General features: G+C 30.5%; 1 protein-coding gene across 3 annotated transcripts; it reads left to right on the top strand.

Annotated features, from left to right (window-relative positions):
- Positions 1-1519: 1519 nt before the first annotated feature.
- Positions 1520-13013, top strand: LOC104882542 (uncharacterized). Of its 3 annotated transcripts, XR_788275.3 has the most exons (7): positions 1520-1686; positions 10939-11086; positions 11233-11476; positions 11568-11771; positions 11931-12025; positions 12109-12216; positions 12314-13013. XR_788275.3 is itself a non-coding variant. In XM_019225850.2 (5 exons), exons 1-5 carry the CDS (start codon positions 1654-1656, stop codon positions 12794-12796), a joined length of 867 nt encoding a protein of 288 aa, XP_019081395.1. In that variant the 5' UTR covers positions 1525-1653; the 3' UTR covers positions 12797-13013. The 3 variants fall into 3 exon arrangements, 1 of the variants encoding a protein (XP_019081395.1); XR_002032069.2 differs by lacking the exon at positions 11233-11476 and having other exon boundaries at positions 1523-1686; XM_019225850.2 differs by lacking the exons at positions 11233-11476; positions 11568-11771 and having other exon boundaries at positions 1525-1686.
- The last annotated feature ends 1195 nt before the right edge of the window (positions 13014-14208 follow it).

The raw sequence follows: 14208 nt of genomic DNA, 5'->3' as shown, positions 1-14208 counted from the left end.
TGGTCTTACTTTTTTGAACGTTGCCAACAACATTTATTTATTAAAATAAAAAATTATAATAATAAAAAAATTATAGTTTGGAATTTTCCTTAAAGGCATGTCTGAAATTTATTTTTAAAAATTATTTTTATTTTTTAATTTAAAAATAAGTTTATGAAAATATGTGGAACAAATATCTTTCTTTAGATTTTAAATATTTATAAAAATAATTTCTAATTATATACTTTTAAAAATAATTTTTTATTTTTAAAAATAAAAAATTGTTTTTAAAGCACACTACAAAGTATCATATAAGTTGTAAAAAATTTTATAATTAATAGTCCAAGATATTTCTATTGAAATGGAAAGTTGAAAGGGTGAAATGATATCATTGATTAAAAAATTAAACAAAATTTATGTGAAATTATAATAGGTAATGTCCATGATATATAGGATTAGTTGTAATTGATAAATTAGGTTCATTTATGGGTAAATTTATTTTTCTTAATTTTAATTTTAATTTTTATTTCAATTTTTTGGTGGAATTTTTATAGAATATTTTATTAAAATGATAAAATTATATCCCTCAATTCCATTCTTTTTTTTAACCCTAAATATATTTGTTTTGGACAAAAATGCCCTCATGTTAAATAATCAAAATATGGGAGAAAATTTATGGAAAAAATGGCTTACTCTTTAAGTTAAAAATTGGAAGAGAGAATGAGATAGCAGGAGAAAATTATGATTTTTAAATAATAATAATAATAATTTTTCTTTTGGAAAATAGTGTATTTTTTTTCTAAGTCACTAAATTATATTAAATTTTATTGAGGTTTGCAAAAGGAATAAAATTTAAATTAATCTTTTTCTAATCTTTAATTTTATGCTTCAGTGTGAAGAAAGGTCAGTCTTGGTCTTACTTTTTTGAACGTTGCCAACAACATTTATTTATTAAAATAAAAAATTATAATAATAAAAAAATTATAGTTTGGAATTTTCCTTAAAGGCATGTCTGAAATTTATTTTTAAAAATTATTTTTATTTTTTAATTTAAAAATAAGTTTATGAAAATATGTGGAACAAATATCTTTCTTTAGATTTTAAATATTTATAAAAATAATTTCTAATTATATACTTTTAAAAATAATTTTTTATTTTTAAAAATAAAAAATTGTTTTTAAAGCACACTACAAAGTATCATATAAGTTGTAAAAAATTTTATAATTAATAGTCCAAGATATTTCTATTGAAATGGAAAGTTGAAAGGGTGAAATGATATCATTGATTAAAAAATTAAACAAAATTTATGTGAAATTATAATAGGTAATGTCCATGATATATAGGATTAGTTGTAATTGATAAATTAGGTTCATTTATGGGTAAATTTATTTTTCTTAATTTTAATTTTAATTTTTATTTCAATTTTTTGGTGGAATTTTTATAGAATATTTTATTAAAAAGAGAAAATTATAAAATGATAAAATTATATCCCTCAATTCCATTCATTTTTTTTTTATTTTTGAGAATCAAACGAATGCCCAACAACTTATATCACGAAATAGGTTAAATAAATGGAAAAAATGGCTTACTATTTAAGTTAAAAATTGGAAGAGAGAAGGAGATAGCAGGAGAGGCAGCGAGAGAGCGCCCCTCTAGAGTCCACATTTGGAGTACATGACGATGGAGATTTTGCCCTTTTCGCTTCTGGTAATCTCTTTTTTTTTTCTTAGGTTCCAATTTCTGCTCCATTGATTGAGTTATTTTCTTTCTGAATTGGATTTTTATGGGAGGTCCTTTAGGGCTCGGGTTTGAATTTTGGGTTGTGTTTTGGTGGGGTATTTCACGAGGGTGAGGAATTTGAGGAAGAGTGCAAACAAAATCTGAAATCCACTCTAGATGGATTGGATTTTGGGGTTTTGATTATTTCTTGTTGATTTGGTTTTCAGATTGGGGTTTAGTTTTGAATAGGGGTGGGTTTGTCATGGCTCATTCAAAATCATCCCATCACTTTTGCACCATAGCACCATACCTAAGCTGCGCAGTATAAACAATAGAGGCCATACTCGCAGTTAAGTTCAATCTTAGGGTGATTACATAGCACATCTATAAGCGGTTTATATCATTTTTGAGTGTCTCATAGCTTATGTACTTCTTCTACATCACTAGAACCCTCCTGTTGCTTTTCTCCCACTCCCAATCCATCTCCTCCCCCAAGCATTGCCCCACCTCTCCCCCGCAATTCCTTTTGGGGATTGCTTTGATTTCATTATTTTTCACTGAATTCAGGCCTACAACGGAGATGGAGACCAACCCATTGCAGATTGAGAGATGGGCGTGGAACAAAAGTAGTATCAGGTAGATGGTGGTGATGGGGTTTTTCTTCATCCTTACTCCCCCTCTATCTCTCTCTGCCTTGGCGAGTGTCAATATTTGGAAAGTGCAGTAATAGCCCATTGTCTTATTACATCATGAATGTTACTTATAATGCCCATTGCCTCCTCACATAATCACATCGCACAATGGTCACCATTCTCAAATTAATATGCTTTCCTTTTTCTTTGAGGGAATAAACTCACGTCCTTTCAACAAATATGACTATCTTGGTTGGATTATAATGCATTTAATACCTACAAGAAAACCTATTTCTAAGTTAATTTCTAATGTACATTAATTTCTTAGAATGCGTTTGGTGGTTGAATATTATTATTATTATTTTTAAATTTCAAAAATAGAAAAATAATAAAAAGAAAATCAAGAATAGCCAAACTAAATACCATCTGAGATGTGGTAGTACTTATGGGCTTAAATGACAATGCTAATGGGCCATCATATATCATATGACTTTCTTTTTCTTTTTCTTTTCTTTTCTTTCTCACACACAATGAAATATAGTTTTCTTATTTAATGTCATAGAAGATTTTAATATGCATGAAAACATGTTCATATCTTCCATTTTCGTCCAATCACGACCTCAAGAAATGGATAAGAATTAAATACTCCATGATTAATACCATAAGATTTTCCACCTATCATCCCTTTCTTTTTAAAGTGTTGCCATCAAAAGTTTAATTCCTTATCTAAAGAATGATTCAAATTATTCGGTGATAGGTCCAAAAGGCCCCTTGATGGAAAGAAAGTTTTCCCATTATAAATTGACCCATTTATAACTCAATCAATTTGTTACTTGTTTAACTTATATAAATTTAATTAATTTTAAATATTTAAGAATTTAAAATTTTAAGTATTTTAAAATTATAAATATTATGAAATTTAAACAAAAAATTAAATGACTAAGTGCCCATTTTTTTGTATTTTAAAAATAGAAAATAATAATAATTTTTTTATATAAGTTATAAGAACTTTTAGAGGTTTATATTAAAAAAGTAATAGTTTTAAAAAAGTATATCTATCAACCTCAAATTTCAAAATTTTTTGTAATAATTTTTAAAGATATAAGGAAAGGTAAATTTATACTTTTGTATATAGGGCTATACTTTTTATATAAAATTTATTATTATTATTTTTATTTTATAAACAAAAAAATAGGAAGTGTATTCAAATTAACATTAAATAAAATTTTATATATTTAATTATGAAAATTGAAAATATTTTATAATTAATTGTAAATTTAAATTTAAATTCCTTTTTATATGATAAACATACTATAATAAAATTAATTAGAATTAAAAAATAAACTTGAGAATTAAAAACAGGTAAATAATATTTTAAATTCCTTTTTATTTTATTTTATTATTTTGATAAGACAAATGAGGTCATCTTTATTATTGTTTTTCTTTAAATAAAAACTTCAGCACGTTTCAATCACCATACCACATTATTTTTCCTTTTTTATTTTTCCCCACCTGTATAATCTCTATCTTCTTTTTGTTTTTTGTTTTTTTAAATATGTTAGCTTTATAAAATCTTTTTAATTTCATTTTTTAAAATATTTCATTTTTTTATATTTATTAATTTCAATTATTTATGTACATTTATACATAAAATAATAATATATAATAAATAATTAATGAGAATAAATTTAATATAAAAATAAATTCATAATGAACAAATTTAGAGGTTTAGGACATTAGCTTTTCTATATTTTTGTTAAATAATATCAAACCTATTCTAGAAAAAGAATAGGAATATTTAAAAGAATTTTGTTTTGTACCCAAATTTGAAAATTATGAAATTTCCAATTACTTACAAGTTTGTGTATATTGAAAATTTGAAAATACTTATAACTTTGTACACTTTTCACAATTTGATTTTAAATCAAAATTATTGAAAAAAAAAAAGAATAATACCAAAATATAATCTTGATTCTTGAAACTACTTGGGGTGTAATAAAGAGTTAGGATTTTAAGTCCAAATTTTAATTTTGTTCACACTTAGGATTAGAATTTCTCATTTGGTATTTTATTTAGACTAATTTTTTTGAGAGTATACTTGTTAGCCAATTCTGAATTTTTAAGCATGTTTATTGTATTTTGTTTCATCTTATTCATACCTTACCCTTTCGTTACTTCATGATTTAAGATGTGCATATGTTGCATCTATTATGAGGCCTTATCTATGATTTTATATTTTATTATTGTTATCTGTGTACTAACCCTCGTTGATTTTATGCAATAGAAATATTAGTAATTCATTTCTATAAATTATTGAATGTGTTAGTCTCATTGGGTGTTTTTATCTATTTCTTTTCTAATATTATTTGTCATTAATTTTATCATTTACTCATTTTCATTTTAGAAAACCCTAGAAATCCCGTTCAAGTATCCTTGCTTGACAAATGTCTCTTTTATCATATACTAAAAACATATAAGTTGTAGAATTGTGGATATGATTATTTATTGTGGTCATATTCAAGTTTTCAACCTATATGTTTTGTATATGATTGATAGAATTGTCTGCAAATGATGCTTGAATTGTCTGTTTGGACAGTTTGGAAATACATAATATCTATAAAATCACACACCTATGCTTTAGCATATTGATAAGTTTTGATAGTGATTCCCCTTGTTCTTTGGGTGCATATTTGGAGAAGGTGACATATTGTTAGCAGCTTAGTTAAGCTAGCTAATAGTATGTTTATACCTTAGCTAATTCGTGTACTTGGAGAACTATGGGGAAATGCTGCTGAAATTTTATCAAAATGAAACTAAGCATGTTAGTGATTGATTCGTAGGGATTATGTATTTCCAAATGGGATAGGAACCACTACCAAATATAGGAATTTGAGATGATAAAAAGCATATCACATTCATTATAAGTTGATATGAAGATTCATTGTTATGTGACTAAAGGGTTTAATTTGCGGAAATACGAGAAAAATGGCAATAGATAAGAGTTGGATGCAGAAGTCAAGAGTAAGTAGTGAATATCATAAAGGAGTTTTGGAGTTCTCAGACTTTGCCTTTAGCAATGCACCTGGAAAAGAAGTGCTCCCATGTCCTTGCATTCGTTGCAATAATTGTCTTATGCAGAAGCGAGAAATCATGTATGACCATTTGTTGGACAATGGGATAGCTAGAAATTATGTGCGATGGTTGATGCATGGGGAATATGAGTTTTGCGAACCTACAAATACTAGCACTAATGAGTCTGATATGCATGATGAGATGCAAGAAATGTTAAATGATGCATTTGGAATGCCAATGCCAAATGAGGAATCTGAAAGAAGTCCACATGTGCATGAGGAATTTGAAAAACCAAATGAGGATGCAAACAAATTTTACAATTTGTTAAGAGAAGTAGAGCAGGAACCATATCTAGGGTGTAAAAAATTCACAAAGTTGTCTTTTATCATAAGATTATTTCATATGAAGTGTCTTAATGGATGGAGTAATAAGTCATTCACAATGTTGCTTGAATTGTTGAAGGAGACATTTCCTGAGGGTGAGACATTGCCAAGCAACTATTATGAAGCAAAAAAAAAAAAAAAAAATACTTCATGACCTTGGCCTTCATTATATCAAGATTGATGCATGCCCCTCAGATTGCATGTTGTATTCAAAAGAGCATGCAAATGCAAATGAGTGTGTTGTTTGTGGTGTCTCTAGATGGAAATCAAGTGATGATCATTCTACAGATGAGTTCACTAATTCAGCAAAGAAAAAGAAAATTCCTACTAAGGTCTTGCTTTATTTTCCCTTAAAACCAAGACTTCAAAGGTTATATTTGTCATCTAAGACAGCTTCCCACATGAAATGACATGTTGATGGTCGCATGGAAGGTGAGATGATAAGGCATCTAGTGGACTCTTTGGCTTGGAAAAACTTTGATAACGTGTACCCTTCATTTGCACTAGAACCTCGAAATGTTAGGCTCGGTTTAGCAAGTGATGGGTTCAATCCCTTTGGGAATCTGTCAATTTCATACAACATGTGGCCTGTGGTTCTTATTCCATATAACTTACCACCTTGGATGTGTATGAAACAGACATTCTTCATGTTGTCACTACTTATTCCTGGTCCAACTGCACCTGGGAATGACATTGACATATACTTACAACCATTGATAGATGAGTTGAATGACTTATGGGACGTTGGAGTTCAAACATATGATGCTTCAACAAAACAAAATTTTTGTATGCGTGCAACTATATTATGGACCACCAATGATTTTCTTGCATATGCAAATCTTTCAGGTTGGAGTACTAAAGGGAAATTTGCTCGTCCTATTTGTAATAAGGATTGTTCTTCATTTCGATTACAAAACGGATGAAAATGCTATTACATGGGTCATCGTCGATTTTTTCCAATTGATCATAGATTTCGACGTGATAAAAAGTCCTTTGATGGAAATGAAGAGCATAGAGCAGCACCTAAACAATTGTCTAGGGAAGATGTTCTACATCAATTAGATGGAATGAAACATATTACTTTAGGGAAGACATAAAAAAATAAGATGTCGGCAAAAAGAAAAAGAGAACATGTTGAACTTGAGTACAATTGGAAAAAAAAAAAAGCATTTTTTTCCAATTTCCATATTAGAAAACCCTCATTTTGCGTCACAATTTGGATGTAATGCATATTGAAAAAAATATATGTGATAGTATAGTTGGCACTTTGTTGAGTACCGATGGTAAATCGAAGGATAACTTCAATAGTCATCTTGACTTGCAAGCTATGGGTATCAGAGATCAACTTCACCCCATACAAAGAGGGAATAGGGTTATATTGTCTGCTACATGCTATTCACTAACTTTAAATGAAAAAAAAAAAAAGAATTCTGTAAATTTTTTAAAGAAGTAAAGGTTCCAGATGGTTATGCTTTTAACGTCTCTCGGTGTGTACAAGTGAATGAAAGAAAGATATTTGGGTTGAAGTCTCATGATTGTCATGTTCTCGTGCAACAACTCCTTCCACTTGCAATTCGAGGAGTTCTACATAAGAATGTTTGTGCTGTTATAGTTGAACTATGTAGTTTCTTCAAACAGTTGTGTTCTAAAGTGTTAAAGATTGATCAATTAGAGCACCTTGAGAATGACATAATAGTCACACTTTGCAAATTAGAAAGAATATTTCCTCCATCATTCTTTGATGTTATGGTGCATTTACTTATTCATCTTGCAAGTGAGGCAAAGGTTGCTGGACCAGTGCAATATCGATGGATGTATCCTATCGAGTGGTATGTTCTCATTCAATTAATCTTATGTATATTAGGTTTCGTATAGTTCATGAAACAAATCTATCATGTTGTGGAATGATAGGTGATACGTTCCCAATTGGTGTCTCAGCTGATTCATGTCCTCTCAATGGTCCTTGACAGTGGTACCATTTGATTCGTGTCCAGCTGGTGTCCCTTGATTGTGGTCCTCAGAAGGGAGTAATCAACAAAATTTATAACCTATTACACCATGTACTAGGATAGCCTTAGCTAGCATAGCATAGTGGCTCTAGGGTCGTTCACTGGGATGGGTTTTCACTTCACAATTGATATTAATTCAAAGATGAATTGGTGCCTTTTCATTTCAAGGTTAGCTTTAAAAGAAAACATAAAGATGTTTGAAAAAGGATTGGTTTTAAGCTAACCAAAAATAATAGTAACTGATTTTAATTACAAAGAAAAGTGTTTCTTGGAGTTTAGATCACTAGGCTCAGGTTCCTCATACAAAAAGGAGAGTTCCAGTCACTTGTTTCTTTTCCTCGCATTAGAGAATTAACATATAGTTAATTCTCTAACCGGTGTGGTACAGATGCTTCCCCTTAATGGGTTCAAACACTAAATCCCTCTCACTGATGCATCTTGCAATGGCTTGTGCCTCTCACCTAGCACTTGCCATTCAAGGTGATCTTTAACCTTGGATTACCCATCAAAAGCTCGCAAGAGATAACTAATGGATGTCTCCTTAGAGTCCAAAATCTTACCAAGTGTTGGCTATTCTAGAAAATCCTACCTTCAAACCACCTCCCAAAGGCTCACAAGAGAGATAAACTAGTGCATCTCAATGGATGGAGATCACTTGCCTTACCAAGTGTTGACCCAGGTGAATTGAAGGCGTTTTAAGTTAACTAAAAAGATAAAAACCATTAACGGATCACACTTTCTCTTCATTAAAAACTAAAACAACAAAACTTCCAATTTATGCATGAGGAAACTTACCCGGCTTTCTTCAATCCAAGAGACGAAGAGCCTAGCCTCTCATCCTTTGAGGAAAAATCCTTAGAGTTTGATTGACTAGAAAGAAAACTAACGAGAAAACAAAAATATGAAGGAAAAACAGAGCAAGTGCTCTGTAAAATATATTTCTTCCTTTTGCCGATTACATCATGATTATATTTATAAAGAAAATTACAAACTATATATAAGAGGATATTCATCCCTTTGTTCTTACTTAAAGACTAAGGAATCCTATGATAGGTGGGATACAAGGAGAGTTTGGGGATTTAGACATCAAATATCTAAAGCAAAAAATCTCAAAATGTCGATCGCAAATATCGGGAAGCTTCAGGAGAAATTCCACAGCAAGAGGGCTACGAAATTTCGCAGCAAAAGGATAACATTTTCACAGCCGTGCAAAAATCTTCCTTCAACTTGGAGTGATCGGCTTCCAATGGATGTAACTCCTTCATTTCAACTTCGAATCATGCACTGTTTGAAGCATTGGATTGTTGACTTCCTGAGCTTCGAAACAACATATAGCATGAATAAATTGAACTCCAGGAAGTGCTCCAAAAGTGGCTGACATGACTGTCATCAAGAATGCTTCATGTTAGATTTCTCTTTGCTTCCCCTCCTTGCATTCCGGATTTGCTTATGGAAAAGGACTTCAAAGCTTTGGTTCTTCATGTTTCTGAGCTTTCCATTACTCTGCCATGGATTCCAAAGAACTCTCCTCAATCTCGGATTGCTTTGGTGATCAAATTACTAACAAAAACACCAAAACTTACACACTTTGATTAGAAATAATTGCAAAGGTCCTTAATATGTTAATTGGGTTAAAAGGTAATAATTACTACTCAAAAGTGTTTAAAAGAGTTAATTACGAGCTATAAAATAGCACTTTTTGAGTAGTAATCAACAGGTATTTACGTACATTAAAGTCTTATGTCCGTAATAAGAGTCGTCCAGAAGGTTCTATTGTAGAAGGGTACATAGCAGAAGAATGTACAACCTTTTGTTCAAGATATTTTCATGATGTTGAAATGAAGCATGACCGTGAAGAAAGAAATTATGTCATTGAAAATAACATAACAAATGGTGGAGGGTTAACCATTTTCAAATGCATGGGATGTACAATAGGAAAGTCAACATCTCGTGTTCTTAGCACAAAAGAATGGTCCCAAGCACATTTATATGTGTTGACTAATTGTGAGGAAGTGACGTCATTTATTGAGTAAGACACTTATTTGAATAAAGCTTTATATTAATTCTCATACAAAAATTTAATTTTGGTCTTTGTGAGCATTATAATTAATTTTTTATTTTTTATCAAAGAGCATAAGCAATCTATAAGGGTTAAGCCTCGTATTCGTGCACAAGATGTAGATTTGATTCACACCAGAGAATTCATTAGTTGGTTTGAAGAATGTGTAAGTTCATTCACTACATAAATTGTTCTATTATCTAATACACATGTACATCTTATATTTGAATCTATAGATTATACAAATGCGACATGAAGGTCCAATTTCTGAACACATACTATCATTGTCTCATGGACCAAGTACATCAGTTACATGTTATAGAGGATACATCATTAATGGGTTCAGATTTCACACAAGAGAAAGAGAAAAGGGAAAAAAAAACTCAAAATAGTGAAGTTGTTGAGACCGCATAAGTATCGAGCTTTGCAAGTGCAAGAGATAAGAACCCAATTCCTAGTCATATTTCTTACTATGGTGTGCTAACTGATGTAATTGAGTTACATTACCTTGGTGGAAATAGAGTTTTTTTTATTCAAGTGTGATTGGTGGGATGTAATCAATAGTGGAAGGGGAATGAAGAAGGATGAATATGGGTTCACGTGTTTGAATTTTGAACATACCATATGCATAGATGAACCATTTGTGCTTGCATCTCAAGCAAAACAAGTCTTCTATGTTCAAAATTCAAATGAGGAAAATTGGAACACCATTGCAGAGATACAAACTCGAGGGGTTTATGATATGAATAAAAAAGTATCTACTAATGATCCAGAGCCATATCAACAACTTATAACACTTCATAGTCAACGTGATGTGCATGAGTTGGTCAAGAATGATTTAATCAATTGGGATAGAAATGATATTGCAGGAGAAACTATCCAAATGGATTTTCTACTATCACGACAAGAAAACATTGTTGAAAGAGATAATAAATTCATTCATGATGATGATATAGATGATGTGTAGCTAATAATACTGGTAAGTACATAAATATATACTTACCAGATATACAAATTGTAATTTATTTCATATTATTTATGTAACTTATTTTGTATTACTTTTTCTAATTTACTTTATTATGTAGCAAATGTCACATCGAAGAAGAAGAGTACAAATAGTGTCTCCAGAAGATGAGTTGGACAATCTACAACAACTCTTAGACATACAACCTACTGCAACTACTACTCCTAGTAGTTCTGATTCTTCTGATTCTTCAGATCCTTCTATTGTTGGTATGATTAAGAAGATTATGTTTAACTTTACATATGATAAATGTGTTTACATATGTTTAATTTCTTGAATGATAGGTTTTTAATGTTTAATTTTATATAAGATAAGTAAATTATGTTTCTTTTAATTTCATTATTACTTTTAATAGGTTCATTCTCTAGCAAAAAGAGGACACGTGGCCCAACACATAACTTAGATTTACTTAGTATGAAATCTGGGGAAAAAATAACTACACGATTAAATACTAGAGGGCAAGTTGTTTATGATGGAAAATGGGAAAGGTTGTCAAGCTATATGGGAACAATGGTGCGATCTCAACACAATGTATCCAAGTTCAAGATTGGAATCATGTTAGTGAAGATGTGAAGGAAAAGATTTGGGCCTTAGTATTGGTATATGCTAGTTATTATTCAATCTAAATTGTAATGTTATTGTTTAAAAATGATACCTCTTATTTATACATGACATTTTAATGCAATACAGGAAAAATATGAACTAGAAGAAACATGTAAGAGCTACATTCTGCAATGTTGTAGAAATTTGTTTAGAAGCTATAGAAATAAAATGAAGGCCAAGTATTATAACCCTTATAACACAGATGAGGAGAGATTGTGCCATCGACCTCCACACTTATCGGATGATGATTGGAGGTGGCTCATCCACTTTTGGGGTACACTTGAGGCCAAGGTAAAGATAATGATCTTTTCTTGATAATGTATCTTATGATACTCATATTCACATAAAATGATATTTATTAGTTATATCTAACCTAATACTTCATGTATATAACTTTTATTATGTTTCTATTACCTATATAGGTGACTTGATATTTTTTAATTGATGTAGGATATCTCAGAAAAAAAAACAAGGCAAATAGGGCAAAGCAAGTGATAAAGCATATATCGGGATCAAAAAGTTATGCTCAAATTCGATATGAACAGGTTGGAAATTTATTATTAATATGATTTGTTTGTACATAAATAATTGATCATAAATAACTCAATTGTTTTACTTATAAGAATAGGCACAAAAGAAGGAGGATCGAAGTGACCCCAATAGAATTGAGATGTTTGCCCTAACACACACAAGAAAATATGGGATGCTTGTTGATGATCATTTTAAGGAGATTATGGTAATGAAGTAAATAAATTTTATATACTTGTATTTCAATCATAGCCTCATACTAAATTATTTTAAAAGTCTAATAATTTTTTTTTTTATAATTCCAGGATCAATTTCAGCAATTACTATCCCAACTTGAGGGGACATCTTCTTCTACTTCTGCATCATCTGGAGCATCTACATCTGTATCATCTACATTTGTATCATCTACATCTATAGCATCTACATTTGTAGCATCTACATATGTAGATGAGATATATACTCAAGTCATGGGTCCAGAGAGGCATGGTCGTGTTCAAGGGTATGGATTTGGTCCTACTCCTACCTCAGTCTTTGGTTCTACTAGTAGATGGCGATCAAGAGTTATTCTTTCAACACAACTTGAAAACGCCCAAGAGATGCTAATAGCTGCAAAACAAAAGTTTACAACTGCAACTGAAGAACTCTCAAATGTGAAAGAAACATTTGAAGAGAAGTTGATAGAAGTTCAAAGGAAGACACGAGAAGAAGTGAAAAAAGAGTTTGAAGAAAAAATGATGGAAATGCAAAGAAAAATGCAATCACAAATGCAAGCACAAATTCAAGAATAGATGATGCAAATGATGCAACAATTTCAGCAAAAGCAGTAGAAATTTGAATATTTTGCTACATCTTTATATGATAGATTCTCTTAACTTTTTTGAAGATTATGCTACTTATTTATATGATAGATTCTCCTAACTTTTTTTGCTTTCTATGACTATTATGTGATGTTTGGTTGGTTGATTTGTTATATTATGTTAGAATGTGAAACTAAATTTGAATCTCTTTTTTTTTGTTTGTTTGGTTTTTTTTTTGTTATATTATGTTTTTTTTTATTTAATGACTTATATTGATATATAAGTTTTTAACTAGCTTGGAATAATTGATTGTAATATATTGAACTTGGTTTAATTGCTTAATTGCATATACAGGTCTAAAATGGGTTTGTTTGGGTTTATAATAGGTTTGGGAAATTTGAATGTATAAAAAACCAATATCCAAATATAACAAATTTTAGTCACGACCACTAAAAAATTGTGACCATAAGTGTACTTTTAGTCACGCTCAATAATGAACTGTCACCAAAATTTGGGGATAGCGGCCATCATATGATTAATTTCAGCCACGGTCACTTAATTATCGTGACCATATACCTATATTTAGTCACGATTAATGAATTGACTGTGACCATATGATTAGTTTAGTCACGGTTAGGCCATTGACCGTGACCATAAGATTACATGTAGTCACAATCATTTTATTAACCGTGACTATAGACATACATTTATTCATGGTTTGGGAATTGACCATGACCATAAGTTTACATTTAGTCACAGTCATTTTTATTAACCGTGACTATAGACATACATTTACTCACGGTTAGGGCATTGACCGTGACCATAAGTTCACATTTAGTCACAATCATTTTATTAACTGTGACTAAATGTAAATGTATGTTTATAGTCACGGTTAATAAAAATGACTGTGACTAAATGTAAATTTATGGTCACGGTTTATTACCTGACCGTGACTAAATCAACTTAATAAATAGCAAAGTATTCTAAACTTTTTTGTCATAGTTTTTGTATGGTTGTCACAAAAAAAGAAATTATATGGTCACGATCACTTAGGAAACCGTGACCAATACCTTTAGTTATGCCTCATATTGTGACGCTCGATCACGGTTTCAAAAGACCATGACAATAGGTTTTGGTCACGGATATATAAGATTTAGTGATGGTTGGCGACCGTCACCAAAAATCCTATTTCTTGTAGTGTTAATTCATTAAGTAAGGATGCGTTAAACCCACATAAGAGTCACCTTTAGATATAATCCAACCTTTTTTTATTGGAGTATCTATTAGGAAGGTTCAACGTGTAGAAACAATTCACACTGTGAGACTTGCAAGTAGCATTAGTTTTGAAGAGTCATTTCTCTATAGTTTTGAACAGAGTCTTTGCCCCATTGTCATGGTGAGAC

This window comes from Vitis vinifera, chromosome 2, assembly GCF_030704535.1.
Source record: "Vitis vinifera cultivar Pinot Noir 40024 chromosome 2, ASM3070453v1".
NCBI lineage: Eukaryota > Viridiplantae > Streptophyta > Magnoliopsida > Vitales > Vitaceae > Vitis > Vitis vinifera.
The sequence above is the reverse complement of the archived record's forward strand: the minus strand, read 5'-3'. Positions and strand labels throughout refer to the sequence as shown.